This window comes from Numida meleagris, chromosome 6, assembly GCF_002078875.1.
Source record: "Numida meleagris isolate 19003 breed g44 Domestic line chromosome 6, NumMel1.0, whole genome shotgun sequence".
Lineage (NCBI taxonomy): Eukaryota > Metazoa > Chordata > Aves > Galliformes > Numididae > Numida > Numida meleagris.
The window spans coordinates 52287168-52309264 of NC_034414.1; the positions used below are offsets into that span (position 1 = coordinate 52287168).

General features: G+C 50.1%; 1 protein-coding gene and 1 long non-coding RNA gene across 3 annotated transcripts in view; both read left to right on the plus strand.

Moving 5' to 3' along the window:
• LOC110402022 lies at positions 1902-17045 on the plus strand. The gene is made up of 5 exons (XR_002440826.1): positions 1902-3886; positions 10335-10437; positions 13605-13689; positions 16083-16197; positions 16910-17045. It is a non-coding gene; the product is annotated as an uncharacterized LOC110402022 (long non-coding RNA).
• The window catches only part of KIF26A (kinesin family member 26A), a 99102-nt gene continuing 95220 nt past the window's right edge, over positions 18216-22097 (plus strand). The window contains exons 1-2 of one of the 2 annotated variants that reach the window (XM_021402834.1): positions 18216-18369; positions 20077-20340. In XM_021402834.1, coding sequence (XP_021258509.1) covers positions 18235-18369; positions 20077-20340 — 399 coding nt within the window. In that variant the 5' untranslated portion in view covers positions 18216-18234. Of the gene's footprint in view, positions 18370-19586; positions 19874-20076; positions 20341-22097 lie in introns of those variants that run through there. The other variant, XM_021402833.1, reaches the window with a different exon arrangement.

A 22097-nucleotide genomic window follows, 5' to 3' on the forward strand; every position in this document is an offset into this window, starting at 1 on the left:
TCCTAGAGCAACCTGTCTGCTCCTGCTCTGGTGGGAGTGCCTCAATCACATGCTCTGGAGTCCCTCGCTGCTCTACGATGCCTGTTCTTATGGGCATTTCCTCCAGGACTGGCTTGAATTCCCTATATATTTATAAAGGCCCAAAGATCATAGGATCTGGAGTGCCAAAATTCATACATGGCACATAGACAGCTCTTTAAACATGCAAAACACTCTATTAACATTAGTGAAGCCTCATAAGATGAGGCAGGTATGCATTATCTCTCCTCAAGGTGTGGCGAAGTGACTTGGTGAAGGCCCGAGGCTGAGTCGCTGGCAGAGCAGGGCCAACCATCCACGTCTTTCCTACATCATGCAGGCTGCTCCGTCCCAGCATGGCAAAGTGTGAAGGCCTTCCTGCCCACCCCGGCAGCAGGGCTCCAAAAGCCTGGGGGGTTCTGTTTCATTCCTTCCCTATAGACAAAGAGTGAAATTGTGAGGAATTAATGGAAGAAACTCAAATTGAGAGAAAGTGACTCCCAGCGCTGTGGCAAGGGGCCTGATTTCTGGAAGTTCATAGAATCATAGAATCGTTTGAGTTGGAAGGGGCCCTCAAAGGCCATCTGGTCCAACCCTCCTGCAATGAGCAGGGACACCCACAGCTCCATCAGGTGCTCAGAGCCCCGTCCAGCCTGACCTTGGCCGTCTGCAGGGATGGAGCACCACCACCTCTCTGGGCAACCTGTGCCAGTGCCTCACCACCCTCATCGAAAGCAGCTTTTCCCTGGAATCCAAAAAGCCCCAGCAATGGGGAAGATGAGGCACAGCCAGCCCTGTTCCCACAGCACTCAGCACCTCTTGGCGTTCCTGAGCAAAAAAACCCACGCTCAGCAACATGGGGAACGCACCGAGCACGGGGATTTTCATATGGCAGGGCAGCGCAGCACACGGCAATGCCACCAGCTGATGCGGGGAGGCACAGGGGCCTTTCTAAAAGCGGGCAGCCCCCACCCCACCCCATATTTGCTGAGGGGAAGGCGCCGAGCGGTGCCTCGACGACAAGAAAATCCCCCAGCGAACACGACGGGCCGGTTTAGGGCTTTATTATGATTTTTTTTAAAACCCCATTTGTGTGAGGCTGGCAGCCAGGCGGGGGGAGGCCGGCAGGGCGCCGAGGGCAGGCGGCAGCCGCTGTCAGGAGGGCGCTGGGTGGAGTCTGCTCCGCGCTCCCGCAGCCGCCACCTCCGGCTCAGGCGAAACCTGTTGAGCGGTTCCCCCCGGTGACAGGGAGGAGGGCGGGAGGAAACGCCGAACAGGTTTGTCCTTTCTTCCCTGCTGACGTCGGGCTGCCCCAGATGATGATGATGGCTCGAAACAAAACCACCCCGTCAGGGAGAAGGCAGCCTGGAAAAACTGGTCCCGGCAGGGGCGAGGGCTGCATTCCTGGCCGCCGCGGCAGGGGATGGCTCGTGCCCGCGCGGGTATAAAAGCGTGCCCCGCACGCTGAGCCCGGCACTGGGGCGGGTGGCGGAGAGAGGAGCTGCGAGCTGAGAAGAATGGTTTTTGTTTTTTTTTTTTTTTTTTTTTTTTCTCTTTATGAAACTTTTGCTGTTGTTATTATTCCTTCCAAGCCCCAGCGCGAGGCCGGCGGGACGTTGGCCAGGAGTAAGTGGCACCGCTGTGCGAGGAGCGGGGGGTCCGGGTGCTCTCCCGCCCCACTGCCCCGTGTGTTTTGTCTCGTCCCCAGGTCCGCCGCGGCGAGAGGAAGAGCCAAGCCCGGCTGTTAGGAGCGAGGGGGGAGCGCGTCCCCCGCCCCGCGCCTCCTCAGCCTCCTTGGTGCAGTGGTTCTTAACAGTTCAACAGTTCTCTATCATAATTGTGAAATGTTTAGGACCACTTGACCAGCGAGGCCCGGGCATCGGGCGGCCGACGGAGAGCTGCAGCGCCGCGGGCCGGCGGCGGGGATGGAGGGCGGCGGGGATGGAGGGCAGAGCTCGGCGGGAGGCTCCGGCTCCGGGGGGACTGCGGGGACAGGAGGTGAAGGGACGGAGTATCAGTGGTATCCATGGGGGTACTTAAGGAAGGAAAAAAGTTATTGCTTGTACTGTGCGAATGGAGGGGCGTAATGTCTTTAAAGGAGCAGGTAGGATCAGTCTGGCTCTGCGGAAGGCATTATGCTATGTTTAGTGTGTAACCATTTGTTCTTTTTATTTTTTATTTTTCCCCCGTACATCCAGACTTAAAGAAAACTCATATTGGCTTGTACCATCAGCGCTGCACTTCAGAGGTTCACCACCTTTCCACTGGTGATATATGTAATCAACGATGGCACTTCTTATGTACGGGTGTTTCTCTTTTTCCTTTTTGTGAATACCCTTTTATCAGGAGCAGTGCGAAGCTGATGCTGTGGTGCTTTGTGCTGTATTCCCCATGTATGTTTGTACTGCAGGCAGTTAAAGGATTATCCAAACCTTGTCTCCTGCCTTCATGAGAACGACTTCAGTGGGTTTATAGTTCTAAGACTGTTGTGCTGATGGTCTGATCAAAAGCTCTGGGCTTAACCAAGCCTGATGGACCTCCGATAAAAGTGAGTCTTTCAGAATACAGCTGAAGAACTTTGAGTTTTCAGAAAGGAATCTGGAAACAATGGTTTCTACCAACAGTTTATTTTCCTTTTTTAAAAGGGTAACTTTGGAAAGTTTTTCCTACTTTCTTATTTTTCTCATGCTTGCCCCATGAGCCAAATAGAACTAGAAGCGTGTTTGGTTTTTTTTAACCGTACATCTGAATAAAATGGTCAACAGATTAATTCATAAAGTAGAATTTTACTGCTCTAAATGTAACAAAAGAAATGTAGTGACCCTGCCTATGTGTATGTCTTAAGCCTTTAGTGAACCTAAGCCTTAAATGTATGTAGTCTTGCCATCACTTCTGTTTTCTTCAAAAATACACTGTTTGGCATGAAATCGGGGCACAGGAGTATAATAGCAGACGATTCTCTTCACGCTGAAGTCAAGAAGAGTTCTGGTGTTGCCTGCAGTCGAGTTGTGATCTTCAGAGGAGGAGCTTCCAGGAGAAGCTGAGATATTTGAATAGTAGGAAAGCCTGGTACGTAAAAGTGCTTCTCAGGGACAGTTTAGGCAAGGCATCTTTTTTTTTTTTAACCTACTGCTGTAACTCAGAACAAGTTAGGCAAGGTTAATTACAGTGTAATAGGGTTTAATTTAGCTGGGAATGAGGGTATGGTGGCTGCTAGCAGTGTTTCTCAAACTGTGAGGCTGGCCTCCTTAGGCAAGCTTACACAAGCCCAAGGCAAATGGAAAAACACATTTTTGTCTGGGACTTGGCAAAGGTGGAACCCCCACATCTATTAATGATGATTCCTCATTTGCCAAGGCAAAAATTGAAATGTTCTCCCAAGGAAAAGATTAATGACCTGTCCCACTTAAGGGTCGGATGATTCAATACCATTCTGTCTCAGTTCTAATATATGGCACTCATTATCACAGTCTCTGAGCACCTCCCAAATATTTAAAAAGAAATAACACTAGTGTTCTGTACACACAGTTCTCATTAAATTCAGTGGGTGTTGTGAATGTTTAAACACAGCAAAGCAGAACCCTGAAGAGTTGGAAATAGACTTGCAAAACACACTGTGGGTTTGATCCACAGCTGGCTTGAATCGGCCCAACTCTGTTAACTTGAGGGGAGTTGCACTGATTTACATCAGCTGGGGTTTAACCCGGTGCTTTTCTGCCTGGTGCCATCTCCAGCTGATAAGCCTGATTCTCCTATCTGGCTCTATCTAAACTCGTTGCTGATTTCAGTGGCAACATGAGCTGTTTAAGGAAGTGTTTCCTGCTTCCAAGGCATTAGTATTGCTCTTCATAGCATGGTTCAAGATCATGTAAGTACTGACTTTTTTCCTCTGAGTCCAGTGTGCCCTAGAAAAGCTTAAGACCTCTCTGATACGGGTCAGAGAAAAGTTTCATTTTTTTCTTTCTTTTTTTTTTTTTCTTCAAGAATGGTCTCAGTAACTCTGAAAGAACAAACCTGGTGTGGAGGTTCTGCATAGGTGGAGAAAAGAGCTTAATGTTCCTGCACTGGGTTTCTCTGTGTCATAATGAACCTGTACTATACTTGTATAGAAACTGATGCTTTGTTATAACCCTTCTATGTAATCAGGGAGCATCACAACATTTCTGAAACGTCTCTTTGATGTGTGTTTTTTTTTTTCTGTGAGATTTTAAAGGTATAGAATAAGGTTGACTACTAACTGTTGTTTTTCCTCTCTCAGACTGGGTGAACTCCTGATGACAAAGCTTGTAGTTCTCATAAGCTGGCGGTAAGCCATGTCAATGAACAAACAAACAAAAATCCCCAACAAATATGCACTGAAAACCTCTGGGCAAACAGCCTTTCCTTGTGATATTGTCTAAGCTAAGCAGAAGCCTGAGGGTGTGAAGGGAGGAGACTTCTGCCAAACTTAGTCAAATGTTGCCCTGCAGTTGCAGAGCATGTCTTTAGCTTTTACTATTAACATTGCAGACAGCATTCAAGTTCCTTATCACTAGAATCTTGGCCTTTCTATAATAACGCTTAATTTTTTCTGCTCCCTTTAAAAATGAATAGCAAAGGTATTTTATGGTCAGACTGGAAGCAGGAGTGAGTTAAACCTTCTGGTCCCCTGGTCGAGGGAGCCAGACTCCTGCATGCTGTGCCCAAGAGCAGGAAGCAGCAGTGCATTCCTCCCTCCCCACCCTTTTCTGTAGGCTGCTTCATACTCTGGCAGTACCTTCCAGTTTCAGCACACACACGAGTATGTTGGATGTGCTGCTGATTGGTCAGAGAGCCGGGTGGCAACACCTAGTGAGAGATACGTTCAAATCAAATTCACATTTGAAATGAGAAGGGTGTGTTCAGCTTTGCTCTTTCTTTGTCATCTTCTGAAGAACACCTCTCTGTGTAGGAGTGATACAGGTTTTGGTGCTGCTGAATAATAATGGAATTGGGGCACCCTCAGTATCAGGCTTAAGTTCTTGCTCTTGAACAGGTGTTTCTCTAGAAGCCCTTAACAGTAACAGCCTAAGAGCTGTTTTGTGAAAAGCTAGTAACAAAAAAAAGAAAATAATTCTATGTGCCAATCTTCAGCGCTTTCAGAGTGTTCTTGCTCAGCTTCTAGGATGGTGCTTGCAATGGTATTTGCACAATTTCCACACTGGGAAACCAGATATCATTGAGGCCCTGGAGCGTGTCTAAAGAAGGGTAACAAACTGGTGAAGGGTCTGGAACACAAATCTTCTGAGGAGGGGCTGAGGGAACTGGGATTGCTCAGTCTGGAGAAGAGGAGGCTCATGGGAGGCATTACTGCTCTCTACAGCTCCCTGGAAGGAGGGTTGTGGTGAGGTGAGGGTTGGCCTCTTCTTCCAGGTAGCAGTAATAGGATGAGAGGCAATGGCCTTAAGTTGCACCAGAGTAGGTTTAGGTTGGAATTATTAGGAGACATTCTCAAAGAGTGGTGAGGTACAGGCTGCCCAGGGAGGTGGTGGAGTCATCATCCTTGGAGGTGTTCAAGAGAAGTGTAGATGTAGCACTGAGTGATGTGGTCTAGAGCAGTCACAGGCATGGGCTGATGGTCAGACTGGATAACCTTAGTGGTTTTTCCAGCCTTAATGATTCTGTGATTCACTGCCAGCAGAAGAAACACGTAGACCTGATCTGACTAAACTTTAGTGACTGGAGGAGAGGAGATTAATCCATCCTGTAGCTGTGAATCAAAGGCCATGCTTTCAGCCTGTGTAAAATTGGTGTATGGTCATTCATCTCTGTGTAACTATACCAGTTTACCCCAACGAGGAAATCATTTCTCCCTACTAGTGGTTTTTTACTCAAAACTGATGATGGAGAATTGCAGATAATTTTTGAAAAATGTTTTTTCCAAATACAGTTAATTGTCCATATCAGCAGTAATGACATCCCTGTGAGATAAATGAGGTGACGAAGTCTTTGCTTTATTATTATGAAGAAATGATTTTTTGCTAGCCGATTTATTTCTGATTCCCTTCCTTGGCAAAAGCTTATGAGAACCCATAATTTCAGAATGTGCATGACTTTCATTGAAAAACTTCATGATTTTCAGCAATTTGTACTGGTAGCTGTTGAGTGCTGATGATCATTTGACCAACTGGTATTTATTCTCTTTCTATCTGACAGACTGGTTATTTGCATCTCTCCTTAGTTTACGTGGTTTCATATAATCTTTCTGGTGTTCTTAGGCAGACCTACTGCTCAGATAATGTTTTTACTGGTGTCTGAGAGTACTGGTAAAGGTCTTTTGAGAGCATTGTTTTCTACAAGCATGTCCAGAAAGTTTGTTACTTCTATTGTTTGATTATGTTTCTTTCCCTCATTTTTGTGTATGCTGAATTTGGGTCTCGGGGTGGGGGTGTAACAGCATTTGAAGTTGGGGTAGTGTCCTGCTGATTTACCTTTTATTGGGCACTTGGATAGGATTCTCCAGAACAAATGTAAGCGAAATACCTAGTTTTCTGTACTAACTTCATGGTTAGTGAAGAAAAATGGGCGCTCTCAGGCATCTTGAAGTGGATGGCTGAAGACAGGCTCATTCCACCCTGGAAGTACACATTTCCCGCAGTTTGCTGTGAAGTGGTGCAGCATCACTCAGTTGACCATATACTTCTCCTTTGAACCCCTCCTGAGTCTCCTTGCAGTCCTAGTTCTGTGAAGAGCTGCTTGGCTTCTTGAGTTAGATGCATGTTCCTCTGCTGCTAGCTTTATTTATCTTTTTTCTTGCTTCTTGGAGTGCAGCAGGAGGCATTTTTAGATCAACGGGCACTAAAATTAGAAATAATTCAATGACATTTTTATAGTAGCCACATGCAGGAGTGCTTGTTCTGTAGTAGTTTAACCTTCACACTATCATAAAACAGCTGTAGAGCTGTTTTTGGTGTCAGGATGAAATAAATTTATAATAATGCTTAGTTACCAGATCTCATGAGTTTTACACAGAGCAATTTTTGCCAGTAGGGTGTTTTTGTTGTTGTTTTTTTTTTTTTTTTGCCTGACTTCATAAGAAATCAGAATCAAGAGAACTGACTCAAACCAAAAGTCTGTACTGTTTTGTTTTTCTTTCTGTTGGTTTTTCAGAGAATGGTGATTGAAGTTGAAAGGGACCTCTGGGGGTCATTTGGTCCAACCCCTGCTCAAGCAGGGCCATGCAGGGTAGGTTTTGTCAGGAATATTGTGCATGGTTGATCTGGATTAACATATGGCATGTAGTGTATTGATGCATTCACTTGTGTCAGGCAGTTTTAATCTGTTCTAGCAAATTATCAGCTTTCCTGGGTCATACAGCCTAGCCACCCTTCTGAACCTGTTCAATATCAATGGCTCATTAATTGCTCTGGAAGTTTTATCCTGAATCCCTTCTTAGTTGGTTCCTTGTTAGCCTGTTTTGCCAGATTTTTTTTTTCCCCTTAAATATTCAGTTTCAACATTCATGTGACTTAAACATAACTGTAAATCTTAAGACAGTTACTAGCTCTCATTGTGGTAGAAGGGTTTGGAATAGCAATCTGATGGCACCAGAAGTGCTCAGAAACTAGTAAACAAATGGAATCAAAGCCTTTTTTTTTTTCCTCTCATGATTTTTGTTGTAGGGTGGGGATGAGTAATTCATTATACCTTCTTTTATTTTCTTAATGTTTGGAATCGGCAATATTACATTGTAATAAAGCAGTGAAGATGTTCTCCATTAATATTATGACATCTGAATAGAAAGCCAAATCTTTTCTCTTTCACGTGGGCATAAGACCAGAAAAACTTTGATTTGTTTGTGTACGTGGGTAGAATAGAGTAAATAGAAGCTACTTACACTGCTACAATGATCTGTGCCTTTGCCACTTCAGGTGAAACCAGAGATTCCCAATCCCAAATGCTTTCTGGCTTAATCTGTGCTTTGTTAATCTTATTTCCAAGTCAGAAGGCTTGTGAAGCTGCACTGGTATATGGAAAAATTACTTCTGGTAGGCTATTGAGAAGGCCAGTTTAAATTATGGAAAGAAGAGATCTGAAGAGTGCTGAAAAGATGCTTCTGTTGCTTGAGAGGGAGAATTGACAAACACCTGATGCCAAGCAAAGGCAAATCTGGAATAAGGAGACTCTTTGCATGCAGTCTTTCTCTATGCAGTGTCTTATGTCTCCATGTTGATGGACAGAGATCTAAATGATTTAGTATTAGAAAGAGAATGTCAAACATATTCCGCTGTTACTTCTACTCCCTGTGGTGTGTATGTGAACTCACTTCATTGGGATGTATTCACTCTGAACATTTTCACAGGCTGATGTGGATTCAGCAGCCGTGCACGTTTCTTTGAGGACTGCTGTTGGCTTCGTACCTCTACAGTGCACCCACAAATACTAAAGATTGAGGTAGTGGCATTGCAGTCTCCATCTAACCAGACTAAGATGTAAAACTGTGAAAGACAGTTTTGTGCTCGTGTCAAATTAAAGAATAGTGTTTTATTGTTTTCACAGACTCAAAGTTTGTGAGGACAGAAGAGGATATTCACATGACAGTAATTTTAGGCAGCATTTGTGAGAGGCTTATCTTTCAGGCATCTCCAGAGGGAGGACAGAGAACTATAGTGAGGACAGAATCTCCTTTGCTATAAAGGGAGTGTAGAGGACAGGCTTACAGAAAGTGTAAGTCTGTAGGCACTGTGAATCATTTTGGATATGCTAGTTCCCCCTCTTGCATAACATGTCTAATAGGATGTCCCTGGAATATTTATGGTTTGGAGTGGAACACATCTTTTACAAAGATGTGGTTCAATTGAAAATAATAAGGCAATTTCCAGACTCTCTAAAATAAACAGGAGGTTCATCACATATAATAATGTTGTTTGCATCTGCCATCCCTATTTTTCTTTTACTAGTAAATACAAACATTTTTCCTGACTTACACATTCTATTTTGTAATAAGGTTTTAAAGAAAAAACAGTGACCATACTGCTTTATAAACAGGCACTGAATTTTTATGTATGTGCAGATTGTATTAAACACCCAGTATTCCAGAAGAGGCCACTGTCTTCCAAAGTCATGCCTTTCCAGCCTCGTAGTAAACTTAGCTCCAAAATCTTTATCTAAACTTAACTGTAAGTGGTCTAGAAAGTCAACATGCAAGATACTGTATCTTTCAGTCAGTTGGCATCCAGAAACATGGATGTGTTGCCACTCACAGTCTAGTAGTCATCATAAATCTGATCTGGTGTGAGTTTGGCCAGATTCACAACCATACAGTTGTGAATTAGACTCTAAACCTGGCAGTTCAGCTCTTTCAATTAAGTATGTTCAGTCATGGCCTTTCCCAATTGAGTCACTGGTTTTAAATAACATGGAAACTCTCATCTTTGCAAAAAATAAGTTTAAATGGTATAGATGAGGACTTTTCTAGTGCCATCACTGTTCATATAGTTGTGTAGTTAGTTGACTTCATAGTCTGGAGTGCGCATATGCAACCTTGTATAAGCTAGGGTTATTCCTGACTACATACTGGAAACTGAGCAAAGCCTATTAAGGAACTGAGAAGAATTGACTTTTGTGGGACAGGAAGAGCTGCTCCCTCTCCGGAGGAGCTGGGACTCTTGCTGTTCATGACATGGAGAAATGGGGGCTTGGCAGATAGAGTATCCTGCTGCAGGACCAGTGTGGTGAGGAGCTGGCATAGCAGAGTAGGCAGCTAGTGCATTGTGCCATCTTCTTGCCTACAGTTCCAAAATCCTGTTCCACTCTGACCTCTTTCTTCTGTCCCACCTGCTAGAAGGATCAACAGAAGGGTAAATAACCTTCAATGCTTAAAGCTGTTGCTTGTTTTTTGAGGTATGTCCCAGTAAAGGTTTAGTTAGCTGGACCAGGGAGATTGTCCCTCCCAGTTATTGTTTCTTCTTCTGAAGATGTTTCTGAATTCCTCCCTCCCCCACTGGAAACCAGCTTATCCTTTGTTTGAATGATCAATTCCCATCTGGTATGTGATGGAATGTTTTGGCCTGATTTGTTCAGCAGGGCTGGCTTAAATCTTCTCAACTATTCAGTGTGATTCATTGTCCTACAGATAATGACATGGGCCAGGTGCCTTCTGCCATTAGAAGGAAGGATACTGGGGACTCTGGCTTGCTGTCCCTACCATTATGGGGGAGATGTGCCTGTATGAGAGAGCAACCTTTCCTTTCCCTTCTGCAGGGTCAGCAGCCTCCAGCTTGGCTTTCTAGAGCTCTGGCAAAGGCAGTAGAGGCCTTGGAGCTCATGATCTTTTTGCCATGTCTTTTTGCCTGCAGCTCTACCTAGACAATATCTGCTTTCCCAGTAGCTGGTCCACGTGTCCCTTTCCTCTGTTTGTTGCCTGCTGGTTCAGGATGGCCCAGAGATACAAGTGCAAGGGTATGTGTTGTATTTGGCGGTAAGCATGCGTGAGCTTTATGCACCACTGAAATATTTATAGCCTGAAAATGTCTGGGTATGAGTGGGTACAGAGGGAGTGCTTTTCCAGTTTTGTGAACCATTTATAGTTTTAAGTGTCGTATTATGCAAGAACCTGTCATCACTTTTTGTGTCATAGGCTCTCCAGCAATGTTTTCCATGTGCAATACTGATGCTCCCACACGCCTTTCCCCCCCTTGTTTCACAGAAAACTGCATTCATTCTGCTTTGCCTTCTTGGGCTGTCAGCGCCTTGACACTGATTCAGCTCTTCATCTTTCATATCCTGGAACAGAGAATAAACAATACATAGCCAACTTCAGTGCAAGCATTAAAAATTGAAAAAAGAGGGCTTTCTGAAAAATAAAGCCTTAATGAACTGGTTGGTCTAGCCACTTGATTTTGAAATTTGTTTTGTTAAACACTCTCATGCAAGGAAAAAGAAAAACAATGAAAGGGGAGCCATCAGTGATCTGATCTGTTCAGTAGTTTATTCTGGTATGTTTTTTATTGTGACTTCTTCTAGTGTGCAAGATGCACGATGAAACGTCAGCATGCATGGTGAAACCCCGACAGTTGCCATGCGTTGCCTGATACACTGGAATTTAAGCCTTCTTAGCAACTGACTTTTCTTTTGTGGCTCTCTCAGCTCTCCAGTCTGGGTTCTGAAAGGGTCTTGTAACAGCGAAAGAGTTCCCTCCTCTGGGAAGAGGTCTCCCAGGGCAGTTTCCGGCAGAGCAGTGCCATCTGCCGAGGGAGGAAAGCACAGCCCGGGAACTGCGGGTCTGGAAGCGCTGCTCCTTCAGCGCTGCGAAATGCTCTTTGTTTTGAGTTTACTTGAGGTCTGGGATTCGAACTCCTCTGGTGCAGTCCCTAAGATCAGCGGTATTGCTGAGATAAAAAGTTTCTGCCTGTTGCTGGCAGTGTAATCTGCTCTGAATAGCCTCTAAGCTATTGGGAAATTGTCACCTGCTCTGTTCTTTGTCTTATACTGACAAAGCAGCTTTATTTTAGTTGAGATGTACAGTTTTCTCTTTCCAATCAAGTGTGCTTAAATATTGAATTCAGAAAATTGAGTCTTTCTGCTTGGTTAAAGGATTAATAAGGCACTGCTCTCATAGTCCACTGAGGGGAAGGAAATAAAATAGCAACTTTCCAGTAAGATAAGGCATCAGATGAGCTGTGAGGAGGTACAGAAGATGGGGCACTCCAAACTCTCTGGGGCACGTTGGGTGATTTTGTTCTTTACCATACAATTTTCACGTTGTATTCTGAAGTCACAGAAGTTGTAAGTGCTTCTTTGTGGCCAGCAAAGCTAATTATTTCTGGTGCAGCTTCTTCAACCTTTCCATTTATGATATGATGCTCTTTTATCTTTGATGATTAAAAATGGCTACAGAGAACTTGATGTTTGCTTTTTAAATGAGTTGGCTGTCACAAAGTAGAGAGAGACCCTGGGAATGCCTCTGTGTGCGCTGCTCTGGATAGATGGGAGCTAGAAACCAGGGCTGGGCTTTTCCCTCTCTCTTTGACCACCTCCATGCACGAATCCTCCCCTAGGTCCCGATTTCTGCCCTACAAGTCTTTATCATCCTGTTTCACTCCACTGAGGTGAGGAAGCAGCACCAAGGGAGGATCAGGCTGGGTGTTAGGAAAAGATTCTTGACTAGAGGGTGGTCGGGCACCGGAGTGGGCTCCCCAGGGGAGCCACTTTCCCCAGCTTTCACGGCCCCAGGCTGTCAGAGCTCAAGGAGCGTTTAGACAAGGCTGTCCCCGCTCGGGACATCCCTTGGCTGTCGCTGTACGCCCGAGGCCCGGCTCCTCCCGCCGCTGTCTCCGCAGGAGCCGCCCGGCAGTGAGGCGGCGCGGGCTCCCTGTCCGTGGTGCTGAAGCGCTGCGCGCCCTCGACCGGCTCCAACCCCGCAGCCCCCTGAAGACCTACCGACATTAAAAGGAGACAGAATTATTATTATTTTACATTCTTCGGCTTAAATGTATCTACATAGAGGTCACTGAAATAGTATTAGAAGCGCAGATGTGTAGCACAAGCAGGACTCTAATGTGACTGGGTGGACATGTTTCACAGAGGAGAGGGTGGCTGGGGCTTTGCATGAGAAGCACCCAGGCAAGTGAGTGAGGGTTAAACTGGCATGATTAGGGTGAGAAGGAATTAAACAGGAGACCATGGATTGCATACTGTCTCTCTTTATGACTTGCAAATTAGAATGGAAATTAAAAAGCTGGAAGACAGAGATCCCCACGCCTCACAGACACGGACAACTGAGCAAAAGATTGTCTGCAACTGTCTCTCATTAAATGGTGTCAGGCTTTCCTTCCCCTGACCTTCACAGGTTGTTTACAGGAGGAGGTTCGATCTCCTCTTGGAGAGCGAGGTCACAGGGAGGCAATGAACTGAGCCAGAGCTGAGCCTGAGATCAGCTCCAAGCCTCCAGGCCCAGACAGGCTCAGCAGAGCCCCTGCATCAGGTTGTTTTAACCATCCCTGCTTGACAGGGCAGGCTGTGACTCAGGGCTTGCTGAAGTCCCTGCTTTGCTGCAGGCTTATGGAATCTGTTCTGTGCCTGAATTGCCTCAAGTGAAGGAAGGAGGTAGCCTTGCTGTGGCAGGGATCCCTGTTCCCCCTGATAAAAAGTGGGAACTAAAAGGTATTCAGGAGGCCAGGCTGGGCCCTTCCATGACCATGGGAGTGGAAGGGAAATGGCAGTGCAGTGAGCACGGGAAGAGCCCCAGCATTGCAGGGGAATACCTGAGTGCAGAGGGGAAGGAAAGCAAGACTGAGTCAGCAAGCCCCTCTCCTCCTGGGGACAGAGTGGAAGTCTGCCTCAGGAGTGAATTTGACCTCTCTTCTCCCACTTCCTGTCCTTTCTGGGCCCATCTGGTGCCTGTGTGTCCCATCTTGTCCTGTGGAGTCTTCAGGGAGTGGCTGGGGGCAGTGGGGGAGGATTCTCTGGGACCCCCCCTTCCCCCCCCCCAGGACACCAGGGGTGTCCACCCCCATGTCCCCAGGGTGGCGGCAGCCATATCAGCATCTGAACACCTGTGAGGGTTGAGTGGGACACGTTGGCTTTTCATGCTGGTTTCACAGATACGATCATTATTTTCTCCACAGGCTGTGAGGGCTGAAGTTTCCCTTTATGGTCTTTACTGTCTGCCCCACAAATCAATCCCACCCAGCAGACCTGATGAAAATAAAGGTGAGGCCAAGCAAACAGCAAACAAACAAAAGCCCTCCACGCAGCCCTGGGTGGGCAGTGCCTAGTGAACGCCTCGAAACCTGCAGCGCCCTGTGGGGAACCCACCTTGGGGAGCGGGGCCAGTCCCGGGGCTGCGGGGTGGGCTCTGTAGGGTTTCCTCGGTGCAGCTTCTGAAGTGGGCTGTGCCCACCATTGTTGTCTTTTAAGTTCCACTAATTTATCCTGTTTTCCTAATGATGTTTTCTTTGGCTGTTCATGAGCTCTCTGGTGTTGCAGCAGCGTGTAGGACTATTCTTACTCTGCTTTCCTTTCTCTGCCGCCTTCCCCTTTCTTTCACATTGATGTTCGTTTGCATATTACACAAACAAGATCAAAAGCTGCCTTCCCACCTCCGCCCACCCCGTGCTGCATTTGTTTGGGGCTGACTGGGGCTGGGCCGGGTGCTGCTACCCAGCGAAACCTGGGGGGAGGCCAAGTCCATGAACCTGAAAGTGAGCCCTATTACTGCGTTGTTTAAAGGTCTAATCGTGTCAGGTATCGTACCGAAGAAAAATGTTACGTCTGACAAAATGCTTATATTTTCCTGTGGTATTAATGAGACGCTTGCCCTGGGCTATTTCCCCATCTCAGAGGGCAGCAGATGCAGAAAGTCCTTGGGGAGCAGATCTTTGAAATTTCATCAGCATTCATGGGTGACCTCGCCTTTTCAAGCACAATGATAGACATGATAAATCATCTTTACAACGAATTCTAATTATCCTCTATATGGCCGGGTTGCCTCTTGAAAAACAGAATTCTAGCACTTTTCCTCATTGCTTCCAGGTTTCCGGGAGGGCATCAGAAGTCTCGTGCTGTCCTTCCCTGCCGCGGCATGCATTGCATGACATTAGCCCTAAACCCATGAGTGTGCAGGAGTCAAACTACTCTATTAAGTTACACGCTTGCCTGTATTGAACTAAATTTAATTCCTTTCCTCTCTTACCCAATGAAATTATGTGGCATGGTGTAAGATAGGATTAGAAGTATATCATTATAGCAATTAATACTATAATGCCTCCATGATTAGTGTGCTACATTGAATTTCATGGATTTTTGCTCACTGTTGCCTAGATTTCCCTTGGGTCCTCTAGCCCAAACCATTGTATTCTTAGTAAATTAAATGTGAAATCACAGCAATATACTATAAATCCACTATCACCTGTATGGTACCTTAATAAACGAGTCCTGTGCAACCTGTGCAGCAGCACCTTGCAGACTGGGACGCTCACATTGGGATGAGCAGGGTTTTTCCACCACTGGGATTCAACTGCCTGCTCTAGCCCTGCTCTTCTGCCCAGCATCGCCATGGCTGGCCCAGGGCAGTGGGACTGTGGGACCCCAGCACTGCCCATCTCAGTGCAGGTATAGTGGGAGGATTTGGGATTTTGGCTCACAGAGAGAATGCCTCATCCCATGGTGATTTATCTGAGGGGATGGGGACGCATTGCAATGCAGTGTCCCCTACTCTGCCTGGAGATGGGGATGGGATCCCTTGCCCTGCTTGGTTCCTCCAACTCAGGGGGCTTCATGCCTTCCCTGCCTACCTTGGGGTGGGGGTCTGTAAAGAGGAGCCCGTTTGAAGTGGCCCTGATGGAAATAGGTCATTTTAGAGGTAGGGTAATGGCTGTCTGGTTATCTTCAGCCAGGGCTCTGCATCAGGGAGATAAGGTATTTATTAAGAGACCCATTTTAATGCTCGGGGATCGCTTTCAGAGGGCCCAAGAAAAATGGACTTTATCTAGTCCATTATTATGTACTGTCACCCTGCTGATGTTTTACTTTAGTTTAGCTGCATTGAATAAAAGCTAATAACTTTTGCTTCAGCTGGCAAGACACCTGAGGGCAGCAGGCTGGGGTAATTTTTCCCCTTATAGGAGTGATTGAAGAGAGACATCCCCACAGTAGGGGTGAGATTGAGCTGTACTTGGATTATTGGTGCCTGATGCTCAGTGCCCATCTAAGACCCAAACCTTGTTGGGGTCACTGCACAGAGCTGGGGAGTAGGGTCAGGGCAGAGCGGGGAAGACAGAGCTCATGGGCGGGGGGGCAAGGAACATAGACAATCCCAGGTCCTCTTGGGGCCAGTCCAGCATGGGGTGAATGCTTAAACTCACCATAGGCTACAGATGTGGGGAATGGGGGCAGATGCCTCCAAAGTGGGCAGTGAGCCATGGTTTTCTCTGTCCTTGGAGGTTTCCCAGCCTCTTTCCACAATGCACAGTAAATGTCACGTGTTGCTTTGGGCTCTGGTGATGGGTCCATTTCTACCTTGTGTGTGATGCTTTACCTGGACAGTTGACGTCCATCTCACCATTGTGCTTGAATTGTTTTTCCTTCTACCTTTGCCTTCCCAGCACCTTGGTGATGTGGCACCTTTCAAGCATGGTACCTTGTAGGGCAGGGGCATATCCCACCTGTGTGGGGCGGAATGGTGGAGCTGAGGTGTGGGAGGAGACTTCGCACAGCAAGGTAGGAGGCAGGGATGGGGCTGATTTGAGGGGGGGGGGGAGGAGGCTGCACAAGGTAGGACGGTGGCTGTGTCCCTGCAGACCTCATCCCATGGCCCAGCTGACACACTAGCACCACTCTGGTCTGAGGTGTCTATATTAGGAAGGGAGGCAGTAAGAAAGCCTGAGAAATCTGTGCCCCTTTGCCATAAGCATCTCACTTCACTGCCTCTCTCCTCCTTCCCTCCACCCCAGGACCCATCTGTGCCTGCCTGGGACACCTGGGTTCCACCTCCACTGTGCAAAGATGCCTACTGAGCTCTCTTCCTTGTCTAATGCAGGGGCTGGAACCCCAGAACAGAGAATGCGGTAAATCTGGAGTGAAAAGAAGACAAGGTGTCCTTTTGTAGTCATAGAGACTTAGATTCTTCTCTTCTTAATGGACAAGGGGAAATGGCTTTAAACTAAAAGAGGGGAGACTAGAAGTTCTTTATTCAGAGGGCAGTGATGCGCTGGCACTGCTGCCCAGAGCTGTGGGTGCCCCATCCCCGGAGGTACCCAAGGCCAGGCTGGATGTGGCCCTGGGCAGCCTGAGCTAGTGGGGAGCAGCCAGACCACGTCAGGGGGTTGGAATTCAAGCATCCTTAAGGTCCCTTCCAAACGAAGCCATTCTGTGAATCTATGATCTCTCTCTCCCTGTTCCTCTCGTCTCCACCCCGACGTGCTGGCCCTAGCCCTGGGCTCGCCCGAGGCAGTGACAGCGGGAACCGGGCACGGGCCGGCACCCGCCCCCCCCCCGGAGGCCCGGCTGAACAGACGATTGATCGGACTTTCACCGCCGGCACTATGAAGCGGGATAATGCCTTTGTCAGGACGTGAGTTATTTGTTCAGCGGCAAAGTACACAGAAAGGGATCAACGCGCTGAGCGGAGCGTGCCCCCTCCGGGAGCTATACAGCCCGCTGGGTCCTGAACCATCCCCGAGGCAAACGCTCGGCTCCGAGCTGGGACCTGCGTGGGGACCCCGTGCGTAGGGCAGCTGGGGGAGGGGGAGTGGGGACGACCGGGGCTGCGATGGCCCAGTGGCAGCCGTGGGGCCTCGCCCCCACCCAGGTGAGGAGCTCTCTAATATTTATAGCTTTCTAGAGGAGTGGAAGGCGCGGCCCAGAGCTCCCTCAGGCTTTCCTTCCTCTCCCCCCCCTTTTTATTTCCCTTTATTCCTTCCCTTTTTTTTTCTTATTTCCCTCCTTTTTTCTTTCTTTTCTTTTTTCTTCCTTATCTTTTTTCTTCACGATCTTTTCTTCTTTTTCTCCCCCTTTTCCTTCCCTTTTCTCCTTTTTTCCTTCTTTTTTTTTCCACTGTCTTTTCGTCCTCTTTTTTCCCCCCCTTTTTTTCCCTTCTTTTCTCTCTCTCTCTTTTTTTTTCTTTTTCCCCCTTCTTTTCTTCTTCTTCTTCTTCTTTTTTTTTTTTTTTTGTGCGTGTGCATCTTTCCCCTTCCCAAGCTGCCCTCACCGCAGCTCTTCCCTCCTTGCCCTTATCCCGGAGGAGGAGGAAGAGGAGGAGAAGGAGGAGGGAAAAAAACCCCACAACCCCCCCCCCCCGTCCCCCCCCCCCCCGCACGGACGGGGCTGGCAGGCGGCTCTCGGCGAGGGCTCGAGGCCAGCGGGCGCGGGGAGCTGATGGCGGCCGGCGGCGGAGCGGCTCGCTGCCCGCCCCGCGCACCCAGCGCGGTGCCGGCGGGGCGCTGAGCGGGGCGCAGCTCCGCGCTCGTCAGGCAAAGGTGCGCCGGGGGGGAGGAGGGTTGTACAGCGGGGGGAGAGCGGCGGGGAGAGGCAGGGAGGTGCCCGGCTGCGCTCCCTCAGCCCGGCGGCGCGCATCCTTTCGGATGAAGGAGTAACGCAGCCGCCTGTGGCTTTTGGCTTTCCCCCCCCTTTTTTAAAGGGTGAGGGGTGTTGGCTATTTTTTTTTTTTTGCTTTTTTTTTTTTTTTTTCCCCTGCTCTTTCTGCATCCAAACACATCGCCTCCTCCCCAGGAGCCGGATATCTCCGACCCTCAAACTATGGCTTTTCCCAAACCCCCCGACGCCTCAACCGCCCCGAGGAGAAGCCCCGGGCTGCTGGAGTTCGGCGCTCTGTGCTTGGACTCGGACATCATCTTCGGCTTCACCAGCCACCTCCTGCGGCGCAAAGCCAAGGTAAGGGCACCTCGCCCGGCTCGGGGGGGAGCGACCGCAAACTTCCAGCGGGGCGAAGTTGGCTGCTCTGCGGGCTTTCAGCACCACGAACAGTGCGGGCGGCTCCGCGGAGCGGCGCGGAGAAGCGCGGGGACACCGCCCCCGTCCAACCCGAGAGCGTCTCCGATGGAGCGTTCTGCGGGAGGAACTCGGGCACGCGAAATACTCGAAACTTTGTTACGGCTCCGGGCAGCTGTGCACGGATATCGCAGAGCTGTGCCGGGGGCGCGCACGGCCCCGGCCCCAAGGGGGCAGGCACCCATTTATATTTTTTGGAGGGGGGCTCTTGAAACACGTGGTCGGGAAAGTTTAAGCGGTGAGGAGGGTGTCTGATGGGAAGGGGTTGAGGATGTCTCTTGGGAAGGGGGGAATTAATGCGTAGCTCTGTACATTTCCCCCCCAACTCCCCGTGCCGGGCGCAGCTCCCGCAGCGCGGTGCTGCGCACCGGTCCCGCCGCGCGTTGCCGAGGTTGGACCCCGAGCCGAGCTGAGCAGCGGCGGTGCCGTGCCGCGGCCGGAAGGTGGCGCCATAGTCACGGCGACGGCGTTGCCGGGGACGGGCTGAGCCGATCCCGGTTTTCCCCCCGCGCTCCGCGGGCAGCACCGCGCCGCCGCCGTGGGGCAGCGGGACCGGGCTGCGACGGGGGCGGGGAGGGGGCGAGTGGGAGACAGCGGCGCCTGTGGCTCGCTCTGGGGGAGAAAAACTTTAAGGAAAAAAAAAAAGTGCTAAATGCACGAGCTGGAGCGGCAGCCAAGAAGACAATTAGCTGCGAGCGTTAATTTCCCCATCTGTCGGGTCAACAGTCGCGTGTAGCAACGTCGCGGCGCGCCCGTCGAGCGGCTGCGGAGCCGGCCCGGGGACGGGGGATGCAGTAGAAGGGGGGGCTACCCCGGCACCTGCAGGGGAGCGACGGGACCCTCCCAGCCCCCCCGAGCCCCGTTTGTCCCGACTCTCGCGGGGTTCCCGGTGCTGCAGCCGCAACGCACCCCGTCCCTTCCCCCCCGCTCCTGCGGAACTCGGTGCTGTCAGCGCACAACGCCCCGACCACAGCGGTTTGGGACCGTCCCGTAGGGCCGCTATGAAAACAGCACCCCCTCACCTTCCAAACCCAACCCAACCCCAGCCCGCCCCGCTTACCCCACCCCGCCCGGCCCCTCCTCCCCTGCCCGGAGAGCACTTTTGCAGCTTTTTTCCGACGTGCTCCCGTGCTCCGGCTCCTTTTCCGTGCCGCCGTGGAGAGCTCACTCCGCCTCCCTTTCCCGATCCAAACTTCGCTCCGTCCGCAGCATGGGAGGCAGCATCACCTAGCGCCGACCCCCGCCTCTCCCTCTGCCCGCAATGGGCTCCCCGCGCCGCCGGGCACCGCGCCGTCCGCAGTAGCGGAGCGGGGCCGCGTCCCCACCCTCCAACATGAGTGCGGTGACCGGGAGGAGGGGGCCGGGTCTCGAACCCCGGGCTGAGGGGGTGAGTTGTGGGAGCGCTGCTGCCCGCGCGTGGGTTTTTGTTTAATAACTTTATTTATTTATTTATTTCATTTCATTTCATTTCGCCGTGCATTTATTTATTTATTTATTTTCCCCTCGTTGGGCGGGTGGCTGAGGTGGGTGGGAGTGGTGCCGAGCTTTCCGCGATGCTCAGCTCTGAAGCTCTCTTTGCTCTTTCCGCAGGTGGCGGAGGGGAGCGCGGGGCGGGAGCTCTCCCCTCGGAAAAAACCTCCGTCCACCGCCTCCTCCGCCGCCCCCGAGGAGGAGCGCTGCGCCCGCCGCCCGCCGCCCGAAGGAGCGGGGTCCGCCGCCGTCGGGAGCGAAGCGCGGCCGCTGGAACGGGCGGCGGTCGGGGGCTGGTGCCGGAGCTGCCAGGCGCAGCTGGCCGAACTGAGGAAGCAGGCGGCCAGGTTGGCTGCAGGCGGCTGCCCGCCCAACGCCCCGCCGGTAAGTGGGGGCTGCCGGCTCCGGGAGGGGAGAGAGGGGAGGGGGCAAGCCCGGCCCCGGGGCGTGCAGGTGTGTGCCCCGCGGATATGGCACCCCCGGCGCTTTGCGAAGCGGGAAGGTGCTGCAAAAGTTTCAGGGTTTGCAGCCGTTGGTTTATCGGAGAGTGCCGCTGCGTGCTTGGCGCGCCGGTGCCGCCGTCGGCTGCCGGGATAAAGAAACTGAAATAAAAAGTGACTTTGACGGGGGCAGTGGGGCGGCACAGCGAGCGCCGTCCGGGCACGGGGAGCGCCGGAACCGAGCTCCCCACGCACTGCCCCGTTCGTGGGAGAGCACTGAGGCTGCCGGGGGCTCAGCTCGGCTCCTCCTCCCGAGGAGGACGTGAAACGCGGCTGACACCCCCCCGCCCCCCAAAGACCCCCATGCACATCTCCCAGTGGTGGTGGCCGGGAGGAAGCCAGAGCGGAGCCTTGCGGGTCTCTCGCTGCCCGACGCTCCTCGGGTTTCCCTCGGGTTCCTGTGGACCTGAGGTCACTCAGGGTGTTTTCCCTCGGGTTTATGCCTCTGGCAGCGAATGGATAAAGTGCATGAGCGCTCCAGAGGTGCCCCGATGTGCACTGTTCTTCCTTCTGTGTTTTTGTCTATCAGAGATCTTTATCATTGCTTCTGGTCTCTCTTCCTGAAGTAACTGCGTGAAACAAAGCTTTTATAAGGTGATACAGGTGGAAAAACCTTCACACTGAACTCTGGGACCTGGGGAGGCCCTTGGAGTTCAGTGATGGGGCAAAATGCAGTGGAAGACCCCGAGATTCTGTTTCGGGGCACCAAAAACCCCTGTTGGGTTTTTGATAACATTTGGCAGAAGGGTATTGTTTTCTAAACAATGCTTATCTGGATGGCTGCAAGAATGGGGGGGGGAGGGAGGGTCTGAAGCGGAAGCCAAACCCTATTGACCTTCATTTTCATTCAAAGAGTTCCTGTATGATCTACAGCATTCCCACTGAATCTAAATATAGTTTTGTTTGGAAGTGCATTGTGGAGTGGTGTCAGTGAGGTTTGTGTTCTCAGGCCTGGCCCAAAACCCTTTGAAATCAACAGGAGTCCCTGTGCTGACCGACTGGGTCAATAAGAGCTTCTGTTCTGCAGTGTAAAGGTCTCGGATCCCACTGCAGTCAGGATCAGGATTGTTGGACCTTTTGTTTTATGGATGGTTTAATTCCCATTGTGAGATGTATGCGATAGGGCTGGAGCAGGGTGTACACAACCCAATTCCCATCACTGCATTGGGACACATCCCTGATGGGATGGGCAGTGTGGGGACGGAGCTGGCCAGGTGTGTGGGGAGCAAAGGGCTGTGTCTGTGTGGTCTTTTCCCTCAGGTCCTTCATAAGCACTCGATGATGGGTGAATGAATGAATGAATCCCCCTTTTCTGCAGCGTGCCTAGAAGGTAATAACAGAGTCATCATCACAGTGCTGGAACCTTGACAGGCTTAGTCACGGGTTCCTGGGGGTTACTGGATGAGCAGCATACTGATACTTGGGGTCTTTTAAAACTAAGTTTCCCAGCATGCGTGAGACTTCCAGCCTTAACTGCAAGCTCAGAGACCCACTCACAGAGGCAGTGAGCTGCTCCTTGGGTAGGAAGATGCAGCAAGCAACCCCACTCACTACCCAGCAGATAGCAGGAGATACTCGGCAGAGGTTGGGGTGCTCAGCTGCAGCGTGTTGGCCATGCAGTAGGAATCTGATGCAATAAGC